Source organism: Lemur catta, chromosome 13 (genome assembly GCF_020740605.2).
Source record: "Lemur catta isolate mLemCat1 chromosome 13, mLemCat1.pri, whole genome shotgun sequence".
NCBI classification, from domain to species: domain Eukaryota; kingdom Metazoa; phylum Chordata; class Mammalia; order Primates; family Lemuridae; genus Lemur; species Lemur catta.
In genome coordinates this window covers 43,559,651-43,587,337 of record NC_059140.1, presented here as the reverse complement: position 1 = coordinate 43,587,337, position 27,687 = coordinate 43,559,651, and the positions used below count along the sequence as shown (strand labels likewise).

The 27,687-nt window shown below is 32.9% G+C and overlaps 1 protein-coding gene across 2 annotated transcripts in view; it reads right to left on the bottom strand.

Moving 5' to 3' along the window:
• DACH1 (dachshund family transcription factor 1) overlaps nucleotides 1-27,687 on the bottom strand; it is a 401,211-nt gene that overhangs the window by 41,042 nt on the left and 332,482 nt on the right. For both annotated transcript variants that reach the window (XM_045567619.1, XM_045567618.1), the window contains one exon: nucleotides 7,313-7,464. In XM_045567619.1, the coding sequence (XP_045423575.1) occupies nucleotides 7,313-7,464 (152 nt within the window). The remainder of the gene's footprint in view (nucleotides 1-7,312; nucleotides 7,465-27,687) is intronic.

Sequence of the window (27,687 nt, the reverse complement as noted above, 5' to 3'; positions counted from 1 at the left end):
AATAGCTCTTCATATGTATCTTGTTACTTTTTTGTTAAAATTCTTCATAGCATTTATCATTATATAATATTGTCACATATTTATTTGTCTACTGATTTATGGTGCATCTCCTCCACTAAAATGTAAGCTCTCTGAGCCAAGACATTTTCACTTGTTCAGCACTATGTCCCCAGGGCCTAGAGAGTGCCTAGCATACAACAGATTTAAAAATCTCATGAACAGAAATTATAATATGGCCGTATTTTTTCTTGAGATGTATAATATATTTAAGGGATCCAAAACTTGGTGGCTTAGGAGTGCATTATTTTTTAAAAAGTCATTCAAGATAGTTGTGATAAACTGAGAATAACTTTTAGGAAACTATTTGACACCATAATAATTTAAAAGAACATATGGTGAAAACAAAGTTTATTTATTCATGCAACTGATTATGAAGATATATATATATATATATATATAAAATTTGAATTACTGTGTGCTTTTAAAAAATTTAGCAGTAGGTATTTTTGAGAATGAGATTATGAAAATATTTTAAACATATAAAAAGCGTTCTCCATATTTTCTCTAGTTACTAGTAAAAATTAGAGCTAAAACTTCCATTCTTTTCATTTCAGCAATACAAAATGCTACTTTGAAGTAGAAGATATTTTGCCATGGTCTGTGAATATCAGAGACTGAAATTTTCAGTTGAAATTATAGATGAGATGGAAGTCGATGCCATTTGTAGATGTACTCCAGGATGTGACCCCCTCACAAGAAACAACCTGAGCATTTTGAATCCAGCTTGTCTTGTAAGTCCAATAGAGATGTCATCTTACTTTAGCCTACCAGTGTAGCCTATAGCATTGTCATAAGCTATTTTTATTCTCTTTCAGGCACGTATAAGTTATTTCATATTTGTTATACCTGAACCTAAATTTCCTGGTATAATTCTTGTGATGTGAAACAAGTTGAAGCAGGATTTCTATGTGACAGTTTGCCCCTCCCCGCTCTTTTGTTGTTTAACAATAAAACATAGCTGCTAAGGAAACTGCCATCTTAACTCAATTCCACAACATTCCTGTGTATGCTTCTTCTTCATCAGGAACAAATAATTAGTAACAAATGAAAGAGATCATTACATCAAGTGCCCTTTTAGATCACCCCAATTAAAACTTTAGTTTAGCTGTATTTTAATTCTAAGATACCAAATTCTAATTTTCTGCTCTGATTGCTCTTGTTGACTTATCTTTGAAAGATGTACTCTCTGTGCAATGTCTAGAGATTATTTAGCAAGATGCCAATGTTGGCACCACTTAATGTGTTGATTGGTTGTATTATCAGTAGCTGTTTAAAATAAATTACTATTAAAGTATTATTGTCCTTGGCTGACAAAACACAATATTTTGGTGTTCTTTAAATATGAAACAATCATTATGAATAAACATGTTGAATAATGTTAAACTGCAATTCTAATTTGTGTAATTTTATATTAATATTCGTTGTAAAGAATGAAGTTGCTGAGAACATTTATGTTTACTGTTTCCTTTTGTTACAGTTGCTACTAATGTGGCTAATGGTGGTACATTACCTATTCCTGCTGATTATGTCTGAAAAATATTAGCTTTTAGGATCCACTACTCTCTAGGGACTACTTATAAGCTATATAAAATTAAATTTAATTTTTAGACTTTAAATCACTGCACATCAGTAGGAGTCCAGTGTGAACAAAAATCTGTACTAGAGCCAAGCTGATGCATATGCAAAAGTATGTTACTGCCAGTGACAGCTCTGCTTCAAAAAATACAGAAAACCAACTAAATATCAATGCAGCAGAGGGCTGTGAAAAGCAATAGGAAGTAGTGTACACAACATCTACAAATCATTAGGACACCATTTTAACCATTAATGATAATAGTACTTTCAGATTTGTGTAAGGAACTTCTGTAAATTTTCCAGGTAGATCATGTGCAAAAGGTCACACTAAATTCTGGGTCTCACTTGGACATGCAGTATCCAGCAAAATGCTGTGGCAACAATATGAATTACAGTAAAGAATAGAAGGTTTAGAATATGAATTTTTCTCCAAGGAAAGGTCAGATTTCAGGATAATGGAGTTGGATAATGACAATTCTAAAGAAACACATTTTAAGCTTACTCATTCTATGGCACAGCAATGGTAAGAGACAATAGTGGATTGGCCTTAAATTTATCTTCTGTAAGTGAGGCATGATAGTTGTCATATTAATACACAAATGTTTTTGTTTCCTAAAATGATCTACTTTGTAAAGTAAGTCATTTTCATCATTTTTTTCAGAGAATAAGTTTTTTAAGGAAAAAAAGTACTGTAATATATCTAGCAATGTTTATACTATTTATAGCTTAGAAAGTATAAATATATGCTTATATAAGAGAATTTCAAGTAATATTGGTAAGAAAGAAACATTTCTTAATAAACTGGGTAGATCCTTACTCCAGGCTTGTATTTTATAAAACTTTATTACTGAATCAGATAAGAGGTAGGTTCCTTGAGCATCACTGAAACTTAAAATTTGTACTCAATAATGTGTTGCATCTAATGAGAGTAAAATACCCTAGTTGAAGAGAATTTTAGCAATCACCATTTTAACCAAACAGTTTTAAAGATGGAAAAGCCAAGGTCCAGAATGATCAGGTGACAAACTGAAAATCCCAAATAGAGAGTTGACTAAGCTTAGATCAGAACTCTCCAGAGATTTAATCGTTTTTAAAAATTCTTTTAATGTTTATTTAGTCACTTTTCAGGATGAAAAGATATAGCCCTCTTTGTAACTAAAAACTTCTGTAGATTAAAAAAAAGTACAGTATCAACTGACACATTTTCAGACAAGCTCTTGTAACAAAAGATACAACTATATCCAGTTTAATGTTATGGTTATTGTTCTCAGAAGTACATGTATGACAGACTTCCCATTAAAAAGTCCTTCCAGGTATAAAACCATCTTGTGATTCATATGATCATGGGTGGCAATACGGCAACATGGCTCTGGAATCAACCTGTCTATATTTAAATCCATTGTCCACCACCACTGTGTGACCATATCTACCTCCGTATTCTCATATGTAAAATGAGGATAACAATGAAATCCACTGTATGGGGTTATAAATAAGAATCAATGTAATTTGTATATAATTAGCGTAGAGACAGATACATTAAGATCATTCACTATTTATTTTACTATTATTATTAGTACATCTGATATAAATTAATAAATACAGTATATAGTTGAGGTATTGAAGAGATTATTGCTATTCTCTTCATCACAATAAACTTTTTTTTTAGAATACTGAGTATATTTTCCTGTTTTTTATGATTTCCTTTCACAAATGGTAACAGAAAAAAAAGTGGAGAAGATTCATAATATATAGTTATGATTAAAAATAAAAACATATAATGTAGGACCAATATATATAATCTTAGATTCCCCATATTTTGAAGTCAACGTTCTATTTTTTTGGAGTTTTTTGAAAAGTCTTCTCCTAATTATTTTGTCTAACTCTAAAACAATTACACTAGTGTATTAATAATGTAAGTGAGCAAACTTTAAATTTCTTTAAAATGAACAAATAATAAAGTAAAACTATTGGCCATGAGATTGAAATGTAAAGAATTGAAGATAGATAATCAGAGTACGGTCATGTGCTGCATAATGTTTCAGACTACAATGGACTGCACATATGATGGTCCTATAAAATTCTTTTTACTGTACCTTTTCTATGTGTTCACATGTTTAGATACACAAATATTTACCATGATGTCAAAGTTATCTGCAGTATTCAGTGTAGTAATAGGTTTGTAGCCTAGGAGAAATAGGCTATACCACAGAGCCTCAGTGTGTATGAAGTTCACACAATGATGAAATGGCTTAACAACACATTTCTTAGAAGGGGGACACATGACTGTATTTCAGTCTTACACTTAAAGTTTTTTTTTTTATTTCATTTTTTTCTTCAAACACAGAAGTAGAGAATACTTCTTAGATAATTATGGTTGGATTGTGCCCATTTATTAGACCACCATGAATCAATCTGGGACTGCCATTTTTAATACCCCTCATAGGCCTTCCTTGTTTGCTTAATTCCTCTGTGTAGCCAAATCATGGTAAACTAGACTCCTATTATATATCCCCTTATGACAAATGTCTTCAATGCTAACTTCATCCCTAACTAAATTTTATATTCTCTACCTTTACTTTACATTTCCACTTTTTACTTATTTACCCACTCTTATTTTAATAGTTGTAAGCCATTTTTAATATCCTATCTGTAATAAGATAGATAAACAAAGTAAATAATTTGCCCACAATCCTATGTATTACAATAGATTCTAGTTGTAATTTACAGCATAAAAGTTCAGACTGAGGATAGTGGGTAGAGTTCTCCTTTAAGATATTCAAGTGGTATCCAAAGTTCAAAGGTGGTACATTCAGTCAATTGATGTTGAAATTTTAGTCTCATGTAAAACCTCACAGAAAGTTAGTTCTCCATGGACATGGTTGAATGAGGAAGCCAAAATGAAAGATTTCCCACATTGAAAAAAACAAATAAAATTCCATGTAGAGTAAACAAAAGCAGTTCTAAAAAGCAAACACTGAAATGTATGCATATCCCTCACTAAAGTAAAATTATTATCCTTTACCATAGATATCTTTATCCATTATCACTTTTAATTTTGAAAATACTCAAATGTCAAGAAAGCAGTATATGCTCAAGTAGTTAACAAAAATCTTGTACCCGATTTTTAATGTATATTCTATAAATTTAAATGTTTAAATAGAAAAATAAATTTTATACATAAATACAGTATTTTTCTACAGGTCTTTTAAAGCACAAAAAATAACATTTATAAAAATTTAATTTAGATAATGATGTCATGGAGGGGACATCTATAGTAATCACTACAAATTTAAAAATTCTGAATTGTCAAATTATAGTATATCATGATGTTAAATTATTGACTTATTAGGACAATAACACTTTAAACATATTATTTTGAAGGTTTTTTTTGGTTACTGATTTTAATAAAACATAACATATCTTCAAAGGAAATATGGAGCTTTAAACTTAGTACACAAAAAGTATGTTACCATTTTGACAGAAGGCAGAGAACCCCATTATATATAATTGAAATTGCAAAGGAAATTGAGGTAGGCAGAATGTAATTACCCAAATTAGAATTTGGACAGCAAGCACATTTATACTATATGCCTAAAAATCCAGGGTCATTATTATTTAAACATTCCATACTATTCCTAGGATATTACTATAACTCAATAAATGTGGCAATAATAAAAGAGTTAGCATCTACAACCTTTTGTAAAATGATGTGAAATCATTACTGACCTAAATATGTGTGTGTGTGTGTGTGTGTGTATTTCTCTATGCATAGACCACAGTAAGATTTTTAATCTTTATTTTACATTATGTGCACATATGTGCATGTATATATACATATATGTTAAATATATTCATATAAATAATAACTGCAACTATATACATCATACATATATGTAAGATTGAAGTGCACAAGCTTAATTTATTTTTAATGAAGAATTCATATTATAGGTGTTCTAACTTTATCAGACCCAGATCCCTATAACTTGAGACTAGATATAATTTGTTTTTTCTTGACTGTCATCCTGTCGTTAACTATTACCAAAATATGTCTTTAAAGCATATGGTTGAAAGGAGAGTATATTAAATCTAGAGCCACTTTCAATAAATAAAGTATTTATCCAAAACCTGTATGTTTTAAAACCAAAATTTTCTTTTCTTTTTTTTTTTTTTTTGGTAAGAATAATTACACTTTGAGGTGATGTAGGTAATATAGTCTGAATATTTCTGGATTAAAGTGGGTGGATGAATACTCCCAAACTGACAGTATTTGACTTTTTGATGTGGTGGTCACTTACAACGCAAGAGTCCCTGTGTACAACCTGCTCTTCAGATGAGCAAGCTGGTTTGCACTGGTGAATCTCAGGAATGTTTTCTTTGCTGAAATTGAAATTAAATTCTCACTGGCCTAAAGAGCTTTTCCTTTGCTTCATAAGGAGCTGTATACATAAGAAAATGAATTGTTCCCTTACTTTTCAGAACTTAAATTCAGAAATATTAACAAATATTTTCTGAAAGCATTTGATTTGACAAGGAGAAATTCACTAAAAGCTCTACCTCATAGAAAACAATAATGAGGGTGAAAATGAGGGAGAAAAAAGTCTTATGTTTATTCTAAAATATAATCAACTATTTGGCCATGATTAAATTTAGGCGAGATTGATGATTTATTTCAATTACTGAGATATAAAACCTTAAACCTTAAAGTTGAATACAGTTTTGGAGACTCTAATTACATTACTATTAAAAATGCCATATTAATAGATGAGAAGATATGTTACATTAAAGGCCTTCTGTTATGTCCTTGGAGAGGTAAATAAAATTAATTACATTCCCACTGGGAAAAAGTTTAATATGATAGGATATGTGTACAGAAAAATGTCACTGAGGATGAAGTGTTAGAGTAAAAAATTTTTTTAAAAAAGCATCTGCAAGCCTGTGCCTACTACTTACTAGTTACTCCAAATATGGAGAAGTAGATGACAAAAATCTCCATCTGGGGTCCACATGATCACTTCATGTGTGGGCAAGAAAATTACGCTTTCTTCTATCCCAAACACTCTCATTATCTTGGCTCCATGCTCTATGTTATTGTTAACTGTAAGTATTTTTGACTCATAATGCACTGTATGTAAAATATACATCCTGAAGACCACATAGGAAATTCATGGAAGGCTTGCTTTGGCTTTTTGAAGTCTATTCTTTGAAGAAACCCTATTAATTGAAACAAACTTATTTATGAAAGAAGGGATTTCTTTATTCTTCTATATTAGACATATTTCAAATGACTAAACATATCATTTCTTCACTGTAAGGCCAGCAGTTTATAAATAAATAAATATGTATTAGAACTCATGTGCTGTCATTTAGTAAAGCAAACTTAAACAGCTAAATTCCTGCCATTAGTCCACAACAAAGAGAGAGTTTAGGCAGAATGATTTTAAAATGCCCATGTCATATTCATCTAAGTTTTTTTATTATGGCTTAATATACATATTTGAATATTTCTAAACCAATTCGATTAGTGTAGCAAGTTTAAAATCTAAATTGCTTGAAGAAGTTTAATACCATGGTTCAGTCAACCTAATGAATGGATTAGGTTGGAACAGTATGAATTTTGGAAAACAATCTACTACAGGGTGTCCCACGTTTCTTTCTTTAAGATTGCAAAAACGCCTACCTGTATGTTAGTCAGAAGGGTCTCTATGGAAGACAATCCATCAGGAAACAGAAAAGGAGATGGAAAACCTGGAGGTAGTGGTTGTCCATGCCCAGTTAGAGAAAGTTTGTCAAGGCTGTCTCTTGCGGTTGGTGTAGAAAGCGGGGTCTCATCTGTATGTGATTGAAACAAAAATATAGAACAAGTTACGCTTGTCTGTTTTTATTAGACCTCAGTAATGGCTTCCCTAGTGGTTTCCAGAACATTTATTGCAAATTGGTTCCTGCTATCAGGAGAAAATGCTTTCTGCTGAATTTTCTTTAATGAAAAAGCTGTGGAGATACAAGAAGATAACATTAATGAGTAACTTTATAAGCCTTTTAAATGCAGTCTCTAATGAGACTGAGTTTACAGTGCCATAGAATCTTTTTAAAACAAATATTATCTCATATATAGTTGTAATAATATATTCAGGCTGACTTTATGGGCACCTTCCCAATTATCTCATTTTAGTTTGTTCTGTTTGGATTGACAATGGAATATTTTTAAAGCTTCATATAAGAGAAAGGCTTTGTATATTATGATGTTTCTCAATTAACCCTTTCTTTATATCAATGATTTTTTCAAATATGTTATTATGGAATTTACAAAAGAAGGCACAATTAAAATCTTCATGTCGCATCTAAAATGAAAAACCAGAATCCAAATATATTTTTCCAAATTATAATGCAATTGTTCATTTTCATTAAAATTAAGATCTATTTCTTTTCTACTTGGAAATCTTTTACCTTCATATTGAAAAACTGTAGCCTTTATACATAAAGGGGGGTCCAAAGAATGAGTGGTAAAATACAACTTCCATAATAATATTCAGAAAATCAAATGAAAAACCCTTTAAGATAAATTAGTCTACTTTTTAATTGAACATTCTTCAACATTTTAAGCAATTTAGGGTAATGCCCAAAGATAGATACTTTTCACTCTCACAGTAAAATCTTTTTATGCAATTCTTTATCATGTAACCATTTCACAGTTCCATTTAAGACAGATACAAGTTATGGCTTATTTTAGTTTATTATAACCACAGAAAAAAATTATATTCATGGCAGGATCCTTGATTTTATAAATATTTTCATATTTCACCCCAGGAAAATTAATCAGAACAATGTATTTGCACAGTCCTGATAGTATCTCTCAATTTTGCAAGTGGCTAAAAACTTCAGCACACTTGCCTTATGCTTATAATTTGATTTCACTGTTCTCCATCATTCTTTTATTTTTCATTACAACACCTAACCACACAACACGTTTTCCAATTACCTCTCTCTGGGGCAGAAATATTATAGAAGCTGCCACACCTCCCTGTCCCTCACTAATGTCAGAACAAGTTAAATTCATCTCCCTCACCTTTCTCCATTTCTAGTTAATGAACCAAAAGGGAAGAGAGGTTGGGGAGGCAAGTAACAGACACAATGCCTCCTATTAACTGCACTCCTCTCACACTCACTCACTCCTCTGCAGTTTCTCCCTCCACTCCCTCCTCTGTTAACTTACTGAGACAGATGATCTGAGGCGGCAGGTAACAGAAGAAACAGAGTAAGCAACTAAAGTAGGACTCATGGTGTTACTTTTTTTTTTTTTTTTTACATACTTGTCACCAGGGTTAAAGAAAGACTGCCATGCAGGGGTAGAACTACTACACGGCTAATGTGAGCAAGGTGATCTTGGACACCATTTACCTAGCTGTCATAAATTACTGCTCCAAACCAAGGCTGCTGGTGTTTTCTCATAATAGCTCAGAAAAGGCACTTGCTAAACATCTCTGTGCATGTGAAATAGTTTGAGAATGGAGAGCAGTATTTTTCGATCAGCATCACCTTAGCTGTCACATGCTAAAGAAAATGTGGCTTAATAGATCATGGGGATAATAATTGCTTGTCTCTTGAAGAGAGGCATAGAAGCAGATGACCACCTGAGGTTGCTTTCAGCTTTAGAATGTATGATGCCACAATTATTAAAGACTGTCCAAGAAAATAAAGAATCATATGTATGTATACACATATACACACATTTGATTATAAGTTCCATCATCCCCATGATTATTTGATTTAAGTTCAGTTCATTTAGGCTTGACTATATTTGGCTGTTGTGTGAATTAAATCATTAAATCACTCATGATGCATACATTTATATAGCTAATATTTACTTAACATAAACAATGTGCTAGACACTGGAGACAGAATGCTAAAAACACAATAGTAGCCTCAATAAGCTTATGTAGACCAGAGTGACTGCTTCCAGTTGTTTAATAGCTAATTTCTATAGTTAGTAGAACATTTTGCCTTTCATCATTATTTCTTTAGATACACCATTTATCCCAGTATAGAATTAAAATTGCTCTGTTTATATGTTTAAGTATGTGTATGTGCGGGCATGTGTGTGTGTGTGTTTATGTATGTAAACATATATTTCCTGCAGTTGCTTCAGTGGAATTCTCATCTTGGTCCCCCTAGTTCCAGCTGTATGGGAATAGACTATCATTTGTTGCAAACTTATCTAATTGGATTCATTCATTTATCATTTTACATAGTGAAGATACTACATGAGACACTTTAACTCAATACATAGGTAAGAAGCAATCAAATTTAGGACACAATGACTGCTTAATAAATGAAAAAAAAAGGATGATTTTTAAGATCAATACACATTTTTTTAAAAAAGACAAACTAATCAAAGATCAAACAAACAAACGAAGATATTCCTTTGGGGGCCTCAAAATCCTATTATCAGAGAAAAAGTTGTCATCTTGTGGCAATTAACATCATAGAAAGCCTCATTTAGTTCTTCCTACAAAGATTGTAAAATTGGGAACATGGTTCTTCCTTTTGAAATAAAAGTGACCTTTGATATCCTAAATGTACCAAGAAGATTAAAGCAAAAGTTTGAGAGGCCAGACAATGTGGAAGAGAGTTTTGACATCACATAATCTCCACTCACTTCAAAGAGTAAATGGTGATGAAGCACAAATTCGCAAAATGCCTTATTCTAATTTGATGTACCCTGACATATTTTTTAGCTTAATTTTGAAAGAAAGTTGGCTTGTCAGATGCCATGATTTTTTGATTGTTTATACCATTTGATAATGTAATCTGTTTTTTGTTTGTTTGTTTTTTTTAAATAGTTTACTCTAAAATAATTTTAAACTTACGGAAAAGTTATAAGAATTGTTCAAGGAATTCCTACATACTTCTGCAGTATGTTAAATAGTGCCCCTCAAAATATATTAATGCAACCATGCCTAATTCCTGACACATTATTTTTAAAAAAGCGCTTTCATGGAGTCACAGAGGTAATTAAATTAAGGATCTTGAGAGGAGGAGAGCATCCTGCTTTACGATGGGCCCTAAATCCAATTCTGCATGTCCTTAAAAGCCAATAGCAGAGGGAAATTTGGAAGAGGAAACACACAGAAGAGGAGGAGACAAAGTAAAGATGAGACAGATAATAGAATTTTTCGATTACAGTCAAGGAATGCAAACAACCACCAGAAGCTAAATGAGACACAGAATGGATTTTCATTTATAGCTCCTGGGGGGAGCTCATTTCTGCTGATTTGGGGCTTCTGGTCTTCAGAACCTTGAAAGAATAAATTTCTGTTGTTCTTAAGTCACCAACGTTATGTTCATTTGTTATGCCAGCCCTAGGAAAGTAATACAACTCCAATTTACCAATTGTTTGCATCTTGTCAAGTTTGTTTTTAAAAAATTTCTCTCTCTCCCTCTCTTGTTCTGTATATTTGTTTGTGGTGTGTGTTTGAACATCCGACCCGATTAAGCCCTGCGACTTCAGTGTATCTTTCTTAAGTACAAGGACATACTCTTACATAACCACAATACAAAATCAGAAAGAATAACATATGTAGAATATTATTGTTAAATTGAGAGTTCATATTTTAATTTCGTTATTTTTGAGATTCTTTACAGTAAATAGTTAAATAATATATAATTTCATTTCTGTGACAAATACTTAATGAGTATTTTTATGGGCATGTAGTAGGCATGTAGTAATGTATAAGATGGCCTGTGATGTGTCCTATTATTCACACTGTGTCCTGTCCCTTTCCTTTAGTCTAGCAAATAGAACACAACTAATGTGATGAGATGTCACTTCAGAGATTCGGTTATAAAAAGTCTGTAGCTTCCACTTCTCTACTTCGTTCTCCTGCATTACTTGCCATTGGTTAAGCTACCTGCTGTGTCAGTCATGAGACAGCCCTATGGAGAAGGACACATGACAAGAAACTGGGAGCCAACCTCCTGAGTTGGCTTGAAAGCAAATTCCCCTCACCCAGTCAAGCCTTTAGATAAGGCTGCAGCCCTGGTTGACAGCTCATCTGCAACCTTATGAGAGAACTTAAGCCAAGAACCCAGCTAAGCTGTAATATAATAAATGTTTATTCATTTAAGCCACTAAATTTTAGTGGAACTTTTTACACAGCCACAGATAACTAAAACAGTGTGTAACATTGTTTAAATACTTGGGGATATATAAAGAAACTTATTTGGTGTCCAGTTAGCATTAGCTACTTTGGACATGTAACAATTTCTTTCATATTTAATTTCTTCATAGAAACAATAGTAGGTTAAATGAGATAAACAGTACCATACAAATTGGAAATTTCATATTCTGTTATTTCTTATAAAAATTCATAAAAAGTCATTTAAGTGGAGCTTTCACCTATAATGATCAGATGGTAGTAACAATCCAGTTTGGAATTAGAAATTCAATGTTTTTAATTACAAATGCCAAAGAGTTAATGTTTATCTAGGTAATATTTGAAAAAGAATGAGTCACACAAACACAATTTCAGAGCAAGCTATTAATTATTTAGACTTAGAGCTCTACTTTACAAAGATTCTTAAATTATCTTGCTTCATTTTATCAAATTAGAGAATACCTCAGTAACCTATAAAACAGGCACTCCCAATACCTGGGATGGAAATTGGATACAGCAAAGGGTGCATCCTCCAGGGAAAAAATTAAGCACTTTCAAGAGCTACATTAAGGAGGGTACTATTTTTTGAAAGAATTCCATATCTGTAGGGTCTAAAAGTTAAGCTCGTTCTCTAGACACGTTGTTATTTTTAACAACTTGTTCCTAAAATGAGTTGTTAACTTTACAGTGTTCTTGTACAAAGGTCATCAACTTAACGCTAGCTCAACTTATTAATAAGATTTTTTTTACTTTACAACGGTGTGAAACCATCACAATTTTGATGTATTTTGAACTTTGAATTTTGTTTTTTTTTTCCCCGGGCTAGTGATATGTGGTACATAAGATATTCAATGCTTTATTAATAAACAACCTTGGTGTTAGATGATTTTTGCCCAACTGTAGGTAGGTTAATGTAAGTGGTCTGAGCACCTTTAAGGTAGCCTAGGTTAAGCTATGATGTCCAGTGGGTAAGATGTATTAAATTCATTTTGGACTGATGATATTTTCAACTTACAATGGGTTTATCAGGACATAACCCCATTGCAATTTGAGGGACATTTGTATTTTATTCAGTTACACAGAACTACAGTGGTTTTCTAAAGGAAAATAGAATAGCACATATTACACTCTAACAAATAATTTCATCTTCTGATCAGAAAAGTTACTTAATATTTTAATAATTACATAAAAAACATTGGCTGGGTGCAGTGGCACATGCCTATAATCCTAGCGCTTTGGGAGGACAAGGCAGGAGGATTGCTTCAGGCCAGGAGTCTGAGAGCAGCCTGAGCAACATAGTGAGAGCCTGTCTCTACAAAAAAATAAAATGATTAGCCAGGCATGGTGGTGTGCGCCTGTAGTCCCAGCTACTGGGAGGCTGAGGAAGGAGGGGATTGCTTGAGCCTGGTAGTTCGAGGTTGCAATTAGTTGTGATCATGCCACTGCACTCCAGCCTGGGTGACAGAGTGAGACCTCATCTCTTAAAAAAAAAAAAAAAAGAAAAAAAAATATATATATAGGGAGAGAGAGAGAGAAAATTATAACAACATATTATCAATTAAAATTACAGAAAGCAAAAATGGAAAAGAAAAATCTTTTCAAAATTCTAAAATAGTATGAAAAAATATTTCATTCTTATCACTTCATCTCATGATTCTGCTCATATTTTAAATCACTTATCAATAAGTGACTATCATTAAGATTGATGCCTCTGTAAGACAAGCTTGTTTTTCTCTCCAATCTTATCACACAAAACAATTTAGCAGGATATCCTAAGGAACAATGTTGTTTAAAAAAATAATGGTCCTCTGCTTTTAAAATGTTTTCTTTCCTGTTAATAAAATCTAACTTGGTTGTTATTTTCATAGCTAATCCCTTTGGATTTGAATTATATATTCTCTTTAAAGTTTATATGTGTGTGTGTGTTTGTGTGTGTGTGTGTGTGTCTTGGCATCCGATGTCTTTTATTATATCATAAATTTCAAGTATAAAAATACTCAGTCACTTTTAGAAAACCATCCATTCCAAAGGGATTCACATTTATTCATCTTGATGGGAAGTAGATTGTATTGTTAAAATGGGAAAAACTCCCCTGTTTAATGTTTACAGCAGATCTGGGAGTTTGCATGAAAACTCTATGTTTATACTGGCAAAGTAAAAAGAAAAATGATGAAAAAAATTCTAGATAATACGGTACCTTCCACACAGAAGTAATTATTAATAAAAATACGAGTTTTCTTTTATTTTAGTGAATTTCCATCACAAATGTATAGAGAGATACATTTATAAGTGTGTTGCTAAAGTTGTCAGCCACATTCTACTGGAGCAGAAGCATGAATAATCTAAAAATTAAGGATTGGTGCTTTAAAAATTTTGAAAATTATATCCAGACATAAGACATAGTTGTTTAAATTGAGTTCAATCATAAAATAACTTCAATACTGGTTCATTCCTACTGTAGGCACTCTGGGTTTCAATTGGCAATAGAAACCAATAATAAAGTTGAAAACATGACCCCAGAATGTAATTTTAGGTCAGAAGCTGATCACATAATTTTTTTCTTTTTCGTTTCATCTTCTCAGAAAATTAGGAATTCTGAAATATCACATTAAAATTGACATGACTTTCATGTATCTATTCCAATATGTAGCAAATAACAAGGGGTATCCTGGAATAAGACATTTCTTATATTTAATTTTAAGCCTGTTTTTCAAATTCTGGATTTAAAATTACTCTGGATATTTTTATACAATTGACACCACGATATAATATGTGATACAGCTATGGTAAAATGAAAAGCATATTTAGCCAGATTCAAAAAGTATGAATTTAATTCCTGGCCCTACCAAGTACTTGCAAATTGTAGAGCAAAGAATCCATGTCTTCTTATATAAGAGTCATCTGATTTATTCATTAAAAAGGTAATTATCAACTCAAAAGATTATAGTTTAAAACCAATTAGATTATGTGTGTGAAAGTTCTTTGTAAAATATAAAATACTATACTAATATAAAGTATTAATGAATGAATAATTTGAAACTAACTAAATCTATTATAAGTTTCATTTTGGAAACTTGGCTTTAACGTACCATAGATGAAATCTTTTTCTTGTACCATAAGCCTGTGGTTTCTATATTATTTCTGTCTTATAAGGCTTGTGGTAAAGATGTACCATGTTGATAGTATAATTAATACTGTATACATCAGTTGCCTTATATAAACTAATCCTGAGTAAGTTTGGTGAACAGTTATAATTAACTATGATAGAAATAATTTGAGAAAGAACAAAGAGCATGAACTAGTTTATCAATTTCTCTTAAGGAAGCAGGACCTAGGGGAAATGTGTGTTGACTTACACAAAAGAAAACAATTCAGGTTTTGTGGAAATAGACTGTGAGGAACATAAAAACACTTATGAGGCTTCTTGGATACACTTCAAGCAGCATTAGAACTCTAGATTTTGAGTTTGGGTGAATAAAGGAAAGATTTACTATGGGAAGAAGATCATTGTAAGTGTGTTTTGCAGAATGCTGAAAGTTTGCTAAAAATACACCAAACTCACTGTTGCCTAATTTAATGAATTTAATGCATAAAGTATTTATTGCACACTTATTATATGCAACTATCAGCTATATCAGTGGTTCTTAACTTTTGAGTAGTTCTCCTCCGAGAAGATGTTGGAAGTTAGGGACCACTCCTTGGAGGAGGAAATAGAACATACAGTATCAGCTACCTGACACTTATTAATGTCTGTTGAAAGAATATGTTAATGAGATAAGACAAAGGAAAGCTAGAGGAATACAGAATGCAGAAATGAGGATATAGTCTCTGCCTGTCCTGAGGTCACACCACATCCATGACAGTAAAACTAAAAATACCTTCCATAGGGAAACCACTCTATTGATTACAAGGCAATTTCACAGACATTATCTTGGTTTAGGAGGAAGCTCTAGGAAGAAGATTTTTAAAAAGGCAAGCAATAATAATCTCAATAAGGTTACATGTCAAAAGAGTGATTCAAATGGCACCCAGTGGTTATTTAGAAAAAAAGAAGAGATTATACTATGAAGTGAGTTGAGAGGGGAAAGAAATAGAAGAAAAATCAAATCTTCATGGCAAGAAATGGGCACGGAATTTTTGAGAAAGATATAAACATAGAGGTCAAGGGGTTGTATGAGGAAACCATGCAGGGATAACAGCTCAAGGAAATCAGGAACCCAAATGCCTGAAGAAATTGTATTTTTAAGGGGAAAGCACACTTTCTACCATTAATCTCAAAAGAAAGTCTGTAATTTCTGACTATTCTGCATTTCAAAAATCTATGCACGGAGAAAATTTTAAGATCAAGCTCAATGTTGGCCTTGACAGAAAACTCATCACTATCTCAGCAAACTTATCTGAGAAGATAGAACTTAAGTACTCAGGTTATCTGTACACAGATTTTGTTTCTCCTCCTACAACTTGCAATTTCTTGGCAAAATGGAATGATATCAAGCATTTAAACACACACACACACACACACACACACACACACTGATTTAACTTTCAAACATTTTCGGTTGCATTCACCTCTTTTTGTTGCTTAAAGTCATAAGTCATGAGTGCTTATGAAAGAGCTGGCATAGCTTATGCTGAAAAGATTCACTTAATTGACATTTTTGTCTTTTCCATGACCCTGTAGGTTTAACCTCACTGCTGATACTGCAAGTGAATGTGGGAAAGCATTTATTGAAAGCTGCATAACAGACATGGTTATATTTCCTAGGTTGATGTTTTGCATATCTGCACAGTAGGGCCATTAAGCGTTCTAAGAGCACAACGGAAACAATCATAACATTTGTTTTTAGATGACTGACTCAGGACATGTACACCAGGCTTTATATAGAAACTGTTTTTGTTTTATTAAGGGACTGTTTGCCTGTTAGTGATAACATCATTAAAAATAAATGAAAGGGGGCTGGTAAAATGCTTCCCAAAAGCAGAAACCTAATTAAAGGTGATATGCCTGCTATGAGGCTTTTTTCAGGACTCAGAAATAGAACAAGGTTAGTTCTTTCTCATTTTATAAGGCCCAAAGAAGACCTCACAGTAAAACATCACTTCTGATCTAATTTTCTATTTCTGTGTGCTTTAATAATCTACTTTACAGTCTGTGCTTGCCCATAGAAAGTGAACTAGTTTTTTTTTTTTGCCTACAGATAGCTTCTTCATCATGTCATACTGCATGAAAAGAAAATCTGATGGTTCAGCTCAAACAAAAAATGCACTCTCCTTTTAAAACAAATTGAATAGGTTGTAATATGCTCAGTAATAGTAGTTGAATAATGCACACAAACATTTCATAGCCCTAAAAAACCACTTTTGAAAGTCTGAGTTAATAGTAAAAAAACATTTCCAAATCATGGTTTATAATTTCAGAAAGAAAAAAAAAGCAGACCCTTTCATTTTAAGGGGTGGAGTTACTCTAATTTCATGGATGGTGGAAAAAGCAGGAAACTGCATTCCCTTGATAACTCTGCCCTTATTGTGCTGTGACCTTGGCCAATTTACTTAAATTTACATCTGCCAAAAATGAGTTTCTGAAATGTGCTTTGAGAATTTTCAGGGGGAGGGAGGAGGAGTTGTCACATAAATCCAAGGCCTTTTCAAAATTAATATTACTTTAGAAGCAAAGCAAAAATGAAGAGAAACACTGAGCACCATCACAGGGTGCCATAGTTTGATATGTTCTCTTCTTGTCACCTCTGCATAACTCCAATTCATTTATGAGTTTCTAAAGTGAAAATGGATCTTACTGCTAAGTGAATAAAACACAACACATCCCAAATCATTCCCCTGAAATATAAAATAGCTCTGGTGTTGTGGATTATTTAAACTCTAATTTGCACATGGGTTTTAGACTAAAATTGTCATGGAATTATAGAAAGCATCAGATGCTTTTGGAAATCACTTGGTCTAAATTCTTCATTTCAGATGAAACAAGCCAAGTAAGTGATTGGCCCAAAGCTTTTCAAATGCAAGTCTGAAGATTCTCCATTCTTCATTACAAGTTGTGGTGTCAATTTAGAAGAAATATAAGGAAAGAATATTTTGAATGACTACATGAATATGCCCCCCCCACAAACACACACAACAAATGGTGAAATGAGAATCCTAACAGGATATTTAATAAATGTTAAGGGATTTTAGGAGTGATAATGAGTTTGTGATTTAAGGAAAGGGTGTCTCATCTTTAAGACATGTACACTGAAAATAAAGTAAAATAATTAATAAAATCATAAAGATAACATAGGTACAGATTAAATAACACATGTTTGGGATTTGCTTCAAAATTCTCTTGAGGGATAAAAGAAATTGGGTGGAGAACATATAAAAGAAGATTGGCCTTGAGATGATCATTGTTAAAGCAAAATCATGGATAGTCATATGGGGGTGCATTACTCTTCTGATTTTATGTATATTTGAAATTTTCTGTAATAACAGGGTAATAAGAAAGTAATGCTATTCAGTAAGGATTCTATTAACTCATTCTTCCATCAAAGACTCAGGGGTATTGAAACAACGATGATCAACTTTATCATCAAAATAACTAGCGTGTATTCAGTGCTTCTTACATGTCAAAACAATGTTCTAAACATGTTGCAGGCAATAACTAATCCTCACAACAATTCTATTAGATCATTACTAGTGTTATATTCATTTTACACATGAGTATATAGAGGTAAAAAGAAGTTAAATAACTTGCCAGCACAACTCAGCTAGTAAAGAGAGCAGCCAGGATTGGAACCCAAATAGACTTGTTTCAGAGTCCATATTCTTTAAATACCCACAGAGTGAAAAAGAAATTATTTACTAGCATTTTTTAATACATTGAATATGTATGTTCAAATATGTACAAGAAACATATACTAAAAAAAAAAAGAAAATGATTTATCTCAAAATAGAGAGGAAATGTAAAGGTTTTCTATTTCACTCCTCATTCTTTCTTAAGGCTTGGTTACGTCTCTCAGCCAATGGTTATCCCAACTAGCCAAGATTCACCAAAATTGACTACTTCCACTGACATGCTTATGATTATTTGTTTTTATTTCTATCCTAGAAATAAAATTCCAGATGGGACTAGAGAACTCTGACCATGAGTATCATGGACATTTGATATCACCCCTAACTTTAAGTAGCTTACTTATGTAGAATACTTTCCTGGAAATTCCTCCACTTTACACCTTACCAAATGCCAACCATACTAACAAGGTCTGTGCTTCCCTTGTCAGAGATATTTAACCATGAAAGTATCACTTTTAAATTCACAGATGCATTCCATGGAGTAAAAAAGCCAGTCCTACTTAAGGATTTTTAAAGCAAAATAATTATTGCCCAAGAGATTCACTTAAGAAGGCGCAGGTCCCATGACTTACCCATTTATCAGCTGCAATTAAACCCTGGATATATCACCACAAATTATCCTCTGCACTTGTTCCAAGTTAGCTTATCCTGAATTCCTTCATCCTATCTCCCCAGCCATGAACTTGCCTGATTTTCCATCACAAGAACTTTATTTAGGTTTCCAGATCAGACCCTATTCCTTCCCTGACTGTATCAGTGTGCTGCATGCTAGCACTGGAGTTCCCACGGCACTTGGTTACTACTCTGCTCTGCTAAGTCTGACAATTTACGAAGTATAATTACTCCAATCAAACCGCAGATGTTTTAATAGGTCCTTTCACTTCCACCTTGCCAAGTTTGCCACAGTCTCTTCAGACGGGGAGCGTGGTATGTGAATGAGAAAAGTCTCCTCATGTGATACCTAATAACTCTACAAAAACCTATTCATTTTTCCCCCTCCCATCAATAAAAATTAACTAGTAGTATATCTTATCAGGACTATTTAAAATGATTAAGTGATCAAATTCATTGAAGATTATCATCAAATTTCGTTGCATGTTTATTTCCTTAAGTGTGCTTAACATGAAAAACTGTGAGAGAAGAAACTCTGCCTGGCTTGTTTGACTGTAAAAACCTCAATGCCTTGCACATAATATATTTTTATTATTGGTGGTCCAATATATGATATACTTTTTTCCCCAAACTGGTTAATTTATGAAGCCCTTTGTTCTTATATTAATAGAGATGATTTTCAGCTTGAGGTCAGTTTACACTGTAAATTAGTTGTGTCTGAATGAATGAGAAGTTATATAACACAAACGTTTTTGTTTTAGGCAGCTTTTTAATAACAGAAATGTGAATCCAGCATATCAAAATTACTTCTAATATTTAAATTCTAAATTTTAAAATCACAACTTTTTTGTAATTAAGTAAGTATATTTGTGGCTACCTTGAGCAGAAAAGGGACTAGTGAGTGTATGCATATAATAGTAAGACTTGTTTCATCTCGCTAAAAGTATTACTGGCTGCTTTGGGCTACAGCAGGTTTGGTTTGCCATGACACAGTGTCCAAACAAAGGTTGAGAAGCATCTTGTCAGGAATATGACAGAAACTGTGCCCTAGAAATTGCTAGGAAGCTAAATAAAATGACCTTTGTATCTCTTTTACCTATTGAGCTTTTATGGTTTTTTCCTTTAAAACTAACTGTTTTATAACATAGTCATATAAAAATGCAAAGGAGAGCACTAATTTTCAGGATTTAGGGAAGTATAAAAAGTTAAGAGTGGATGTTTATGTCACTGTCAGCATTCTTATGTTGGCAAGAAGGGGATTCTTGAACAGCACAGCTGCTATTTTGCAACTCTCAGAGCATAAAAAACATAATGCAAATTCCTGGACCTCTACTATATATAAGTTTTAAAAATTAATTTCCAATTTATAACCACTCATTCTTTGTAGCACACACAAAAAAATGATGTTGTCAGATTTATATAATTGTAGTTAGTAGCTTTTTAATGTGCCATATTTAAGACAGGCACATCTGTTGGCTCAAGAAAATGTCAAAAAATTAATACAAACATGAGAAATCTTGGTTAAGCTTTCCTTTAGCACCTATTTTTAAATTTAATTTGAAAAACAATTATTAGAAATTTTAAAGTAACTTAAAAACCCATTAAGCTATTTGTTTCAATTAAACTATGTCCTATTATCTTCTGCTTGATATTATGTATCTGTAATAGCATGGATGCCTCATATTCACTTTAAACAATTTTTTTAATCATGAAGAATTTATGCATTCAAGGCAAAAGATATAGCATAGATCAAGAATCTAGGCCAGGCGCGGTGGCTCACACCTGTAATCCTAGCACTCTGCCGAGGCAGGTGCATCGCTCAAGGTCAGGAGTTCGAGACCAGCCTGAGCAAGAGTGAGACCCCGTCTCTACTAAAAATAAAAAGAAATTATATGGCCAACTAAAAATACATATAGAAAAAATTGGCCAGGCATGGTGGCATATGCCTGTAGTCCCAGCTACTCGGGAGGCTGAGGCAGGAGGATCCCTTAAGCCGAGGAGTTTGAGGTTGCTGTGAGAGAGGCTGATGCCACGGCACTCACTCTAGCCTGGGCAACAAAGCAAGACTCTGTCTGAAAAAAAAAAAAAAAAAAAAAAGAATCTAACCTGGAAAGAGAACATGTATTGGGAGGAACTGAGGAAGGGTGGTGTGGATGAGACCTAGTGGGTGAAAAGACAGTGGCTGGTGTAGAAGTTGGAGAGGTGAGGGATTTGCATGAGCTCTTGTAGGCCTAGTCATGAAGTTTTAGCTCATGAAGTTCAGGAGCAGGTTGGTCATGATGGATTGTCTTGCAGAAATGGCAATTATTTCTAATCACCTAGGTCTCATGAGAATGTAAAACTGTTTCATCCTATGTGACCACGTGAATGTTCATTCCCACAGCATGTTCAATTCATAGCAACCTAGCATTATTACTACTAAAATACTTGATGTTTTCTTGTATATTCCCTTATTGTTTGCCTTGTTTAATTACAATGCAAACTCCTTAAGAACAAGATTCTTCTCTGTTTTCTTGGTGGTTGTCCCCCTCTGTCCCTTGAATGGTGCCTGGTATCTACTAGGCTCTCAAAAAATATGTGTAGAGTGAATTAATACATTTTTAAGATGTATTTCACAATAAAATATAATAATTTCTCAGGCTACTGTGCACATTCAAATTTATTTTACTCAGAAATCTCAAATTTATAAACATGTATTTGCTAATTAAAGAATCTTCTTAATAGTGTATCAAGAAGGATTTAGATATATTGTATTACTACACATAAGTAACCCTCTAAGGTTCTAATATACTTGAAGGAAATTCCAAGAAAAGTATACCCTGTGTGTGTCTCAAATAACTGTATACACGCACAAGCATATACACAGTTATCTAAGTACATATGTATATATAGGTATATACGTATGTAGAACTCTTTTATATTTAGTCAATTAAATAACTGTTTTATGTTTCAATATTAATTCACTTTAAACACTATCACCAGAAACTTTAGTCAACTAAATAACAAGTTTATTATTGTTCCTTCACTTCATATAGTAAGAATATACAAGCATACAAAAACCAGGTAGAACCTGGAAGTTTTGCCATTACTTTCTATATTCTATTATTTTCTATTTTAGCCTATATATTTTAAGATTAACAACTTATAAGTAGCATTAATATTGAGAGATAATTTCATAAATGATTGAATACTGACTGAAAATTTGAAAACGAACGTTATTAGAGAATGTTTCATATTTAAACAAGCACACTAAACATGCAGGTTTTACTACTTCTCATTCTTGACAAAAATGAAAAACTTGTGTTACTCTTTAATGTTATTCTACATTAGATAAATGTAAATATACCATAACTAAAACAAAATTAAAAATTTTTATATGCACTGTTCAAACTCACCTACAACTTGTAAGATTCCAATGTGTCTCCCACCTACCCTTTCCCTAGGACAGCAGTTACAGGACAGAATTCATATTAGAGTTTTAGTTGGGAATCCTTATAATTATATAGTGTTCTCTTATGTTTCTCTTATAATATATTCTACAATCTATTCCCCAATATTTTTTAGCATACAAATTCTCCATAGAGTATTTGAATATAGTGCCTTGTATAACAATAGCTTCAAAAATGCCATGATACATTTAAGGAAGTTGTTATTTCCTCTACTAACAGAATTATTTTTACAACTGTTAAATGTAATCATAAATTTCATCAGGGACTTCTTATGTAACCAAACTAAGCTTGAAATATGAATACACTTTATTTTGCCAATTGGTTCAGTTGGCAAATTAGATGAATTAGAAATGAGTAATTTTAGAAATATTTATGGGTGAATAGCAATTTCAATATAGTACAGTATAGTAAGCACTTTACTAAAGGTAAAGCAGAGGAATAGCAGAGCAAGTAAGCACATCTAGTTCATCCCTGGACTGCCTGGAGGAGGAAAAATCTAAGTTTAGAATGAAAGATAATCCAGATACAAGATTTATGGCATGACTGAGGCCTTAATATATAGGAAGAAGAAATAACTTCTGAAAAAAAGATAATATATAATAACATCTCAGACTTAATATCAAGGTTCTAAAGTCTCCCTGTACTTTAGATTTAGTCCTTCACATGTTAATATATTTTCTAATCTTTTATCATCTATTAATTGCTAACAATTGAACATAAAAAACCTTATTTATAAATGTTTACTGGAATGTGTCCATCCTCTTATTTCCTCATTTCCATGACAGACAAAGAAAATGAGGCTAAGATTGAAAAAAATGTTTTCCTGATGAGTCCACATCAGTCCTAACAATTACAGTCTTGTTTTCCAAGAAATTCTTTTAAGGAATGATTCTAGAATCTTCCTTACGGTCATCATCAAGGTGCTTCTTATGCTGTATGTGAAATGTGCCTCTGTCCATTTTTTTAGAAATCATAGCTGCACTAACATGTTTACCCACTGATCACTTCTTCTGTCTGTGGGCCAGCAAATTCAGCTGGAAATTTAGTCTAAGTAACTTAGGACATAATTCATGTGGCCTGAATTCATTTAGAACAGCCAAGTGTTTTCTTCCCATCTCTTTGTCTGTATTGGGCTTCAATTCCCTATCATGATGATTTCTTTTACTACTTTTACTTTCTCTCAGAAAAATAATGAAAACAAAAGAATGACTTATTGTATTTTTTGTATCATTTCGTATGTATGGAAGATATACTTAGGGAGAAAAAGTAGTAAAAACAATATTGTTAATTCATTACTTGACTGAAGTTTGAATTTATCTCCACTCTCTCAACCTAAGCATATTCAAACTAATACAAAAAAAAAAAAAAAAAACAGCTTCCCCAAATGCCTTCATCCCTATTTCTCTCAGCTGTAACACCACCTTTGAAATTACTCTAGGAACAGCTTCGATTTTTTTTAAGTTTTCTTGTTACATATATGCTCACCAAATTATTCCTTCAAATATTTGCACCATTTCTGTGTTCCTTTTCAGCTGTCACCTACACCAGGATTTACTATCTTTAAACTGAGTAGGTGCACTGCTCTTGACTGGTCTTTCTACTACCATATCTCACTTTACTCTCTAATAAATTACAAAATTTAATCACCCAGTCTCTATTTGTTATAAACTGGATTCTCAACCTTTCAGCACAATTGTCAAAAAATCCAGAATCTGATACATATAACCTCCTTCTCTACTAATCTCACCAACTCTGAGTGCAATAATGAAATGTGCCAGGTAGTGAAACACACAAACATTCTGTCCTGAAAGAGTTCATAAATTGGACCAGGAGTATTAAAACCAAGTGAAAACAATATGAACAATATAGAACACAAAGCAAGTAGAAGGAATTAGGAACCAGGTTAATAGATGAAGAACGAATTGATATAGAGTGAGAAGTTAAGAACAGTGCAAATAATACAGTGAAGCATGAGATTATCAGGGCTTGAATTGTAATGAAGGAGGCAAAGAGGAAGGAAAAATATGAAGAAGAAATATAGTGTTAAATATGGAGTTTAAAATTTTACAGGGAAGTGTTGGCTTATATTTTCTCTAACCTTTTGATATGGGGTCTAGACCCAATTTTTCCAAAAATTAATGATGATATTGAGTAAGTCATTCTCTTGTCTGCCTTAAATTTACAAAGTAATTAGGATGTCACTCCTACAGTTATGCTGTCTCTTTACAGACTCTTCCCCTCTTAACTGAATAATTCTAATAACTCTAATAATTCATGCATATAGCCATGTTGTACTAATATTATATCCCATCTAAGCCAAAAGAGAAAATCTCTTTGATACCACCTTTCCCTCTAGTTACTGTCCCAGTTTTCCATCTCTCTTTTCAAGAGTATCTACACTATCTTTTCCCCATGAATTAGTCTTGAGTCCACGCTAGTCAATTTTTTATTCCCACTTCTCCAATATAACTACTTTCATCAAAGTTAACAGTGACATCCATAATGCTAAATCTAATAGTTGATTCTCAGATCTACCCAAATGTGACTTATCAGCGTCCCTTGACACATGATAATTCCTTCATTCTTGAAATCCTTTCTTTACTTGGCTTCCAGGACACCATTCTCGCTTCTTCTCTTAAAACCCCAATGGCAGGTTCTTCTTAGTCCCTTTATTGGTTTTCATTTTTATCTAATTGTTTCAAGCTCAAGATATTGCAGGTACCTTCTGACCTTTTCTCTTTGCTATACTCATTCTCTCATGATCTCATTCAGACCCATGCCTTCAAATACTATCTATATGCTGATGGCTCCAGAATTTATATCTTTAGCCTAGACCTTTTGCTTGAACTTCCCTTATGTCAGGACTCCACTGGGATATCTAATAGACATCTTGAAATTCACATGTCCAAAAACTGAACACTTAATTACTCAATCCTACAGCTGCTCCTTCTGTCATTTTGTTAATCTCAGTCCCATTCCATTCACTTCCTTCCCAGGGTCAACTAATAGGAAGAATTTGTGGTGTATTGCTCTAGTTCATAGAAATATATGGATATAGACATATAGATATAGATACTATATAAGTATATAGACATAGATATATCCAAATTTGAGTTTAACCATGAGTAACATTGAACGTATTTTGGGTTAAATTTACATAAATGGTATTATACTGTTAGTATCTTTTTCCGAACTTCGTTACGTTTTTGAGACCCAAACTTATATTTTGAGACTTGATTTATGTAGATCTATTAATATTTATTCATTTGAAGTGCTGGATAGTATTCCATTATGTGACAATGCTTTATTTTATTTATGCCTTCTTCTATTGTGGCATTCAGTTTGTTTCAAAATGTTTGCTGTTATAAAATGTTACAGTAAAACGTTGTTATCTCTGTACTAGACCTTCAAATGTGTTATTCACAGAAAAAAAACCAATCTTGCATAAAATTATTATCCCCTTTTCACCATAAAAGAAACTGAATCCTAAAGAGATTGAATATTTTCCTAATATCGCACAGTCAGGAATAGAGCCAGAATTTGAAATCACATTTATATCATTTTATCACTCAAGATTTTCTTTTATCCTACAGCACTACCTTATGTGGTTTTAAAATCCCATAAAATTTTTGCAAGAGTAATGCAGAGAGTAACAGAGGGCAACAAGAGAGGCCCGTGACAAGCCCTAATCCTTGTTGCACTGAATGGGCACATGAGAGCATGTGAGTATGGAAGAAAGATGAGCATAGCAGAGGCAGCCAGTTTAGAAAACTATTTAAAGCCCTGTTATCGACTGGCTAGGCACTCCAGTTCCACAGAGACTGACAAGAAATTCATGAGAATTGGTGACTAAACTGTGAAATAAGGAAGAAATAAGAAAAAAGTAATGATATTAACCAAATGGAGAAATTAGAAAGAAAACTCCCTCAGGTGGAGCAAGACACATGGTGGAGGAAAATGCGAATGCTTGATGAGGTAAAGATTTGTTTCACTTACCAAAGACTTTAAGCCAAAAATTTTCTTGTTTTTTAACTAAGGAAAAGACGGAGAAACAAAGAAAACCAACCAACCAGACCAAAAACAAAATGAAAGATTAAGAAAAAAAAAAAAAAAGAAAGAAGAAAAGAAAAGGAAAAAAGGGGAGGAATAAACATCAGTAGCCTTTATAGATACAGATCTAAAATTAATGACCACCCTTGTTTCCCTTGCCTTCCTAAATGTATAAGCCACTGAGCCAGCAATCATTGAAATCAACTTTTTGTATCAGCAAGAGGAGTAAGATCAGGCATATCAAGCTAGAAGATTTAACAAACAAAAATGAGCATCAATTTCTCTTTACTGATCTGCTCTGGTTTTGGGTCCTATTTCTCATAATTAGATTCCTGCCTTACTTCCCTAGAGCATTTGTTCCTAAAATTTAAGTGAGGTCCATTCTATGCCAGAAACTGTGCCTTGGTTCTGTGCTCAAAACTCTTGCTTTTCCTTGGCCTATACTTGTTATGCTACTAGTCATCTGAGCATTTCTGTTTTTAGAAATCCAACCCGGAACCCAATTTTCTGTGGTCACATGTTCTCTAATGCATTTTTTTTGAAACGTCACTTTTGCCTGCCACTTTTAGGCCTTCATTGTGACCTATCACTTGTCAGAACCTATTTTCTTGCCACCCACCTACTGTGGCATCCTGCGGAGAGTGCCTAGCTCTCTTTGCAACATGTCGCCCAGGCATACAGATTCTTTGAATTTGGGATACTACAAATTTCCCTTTGGTTTACTACATGGATCAACAAGCACTATTACAGAGAAGGACAAAAATTAATGGAAGAGAGGGAGATGCTCTGCTGTCCCTTTATAAAGACAAGAGGAAAAATAATATGAAAGAAAAGAAAAATACCAAAACAGAGAGGAGAAAGTCAATGTCAACTATGAGAACTGAGTAAAGACCCCTGAATTTTGCTAGCAGGAAGGTAAACATTTGGTCTAGTATACCAATAAATTA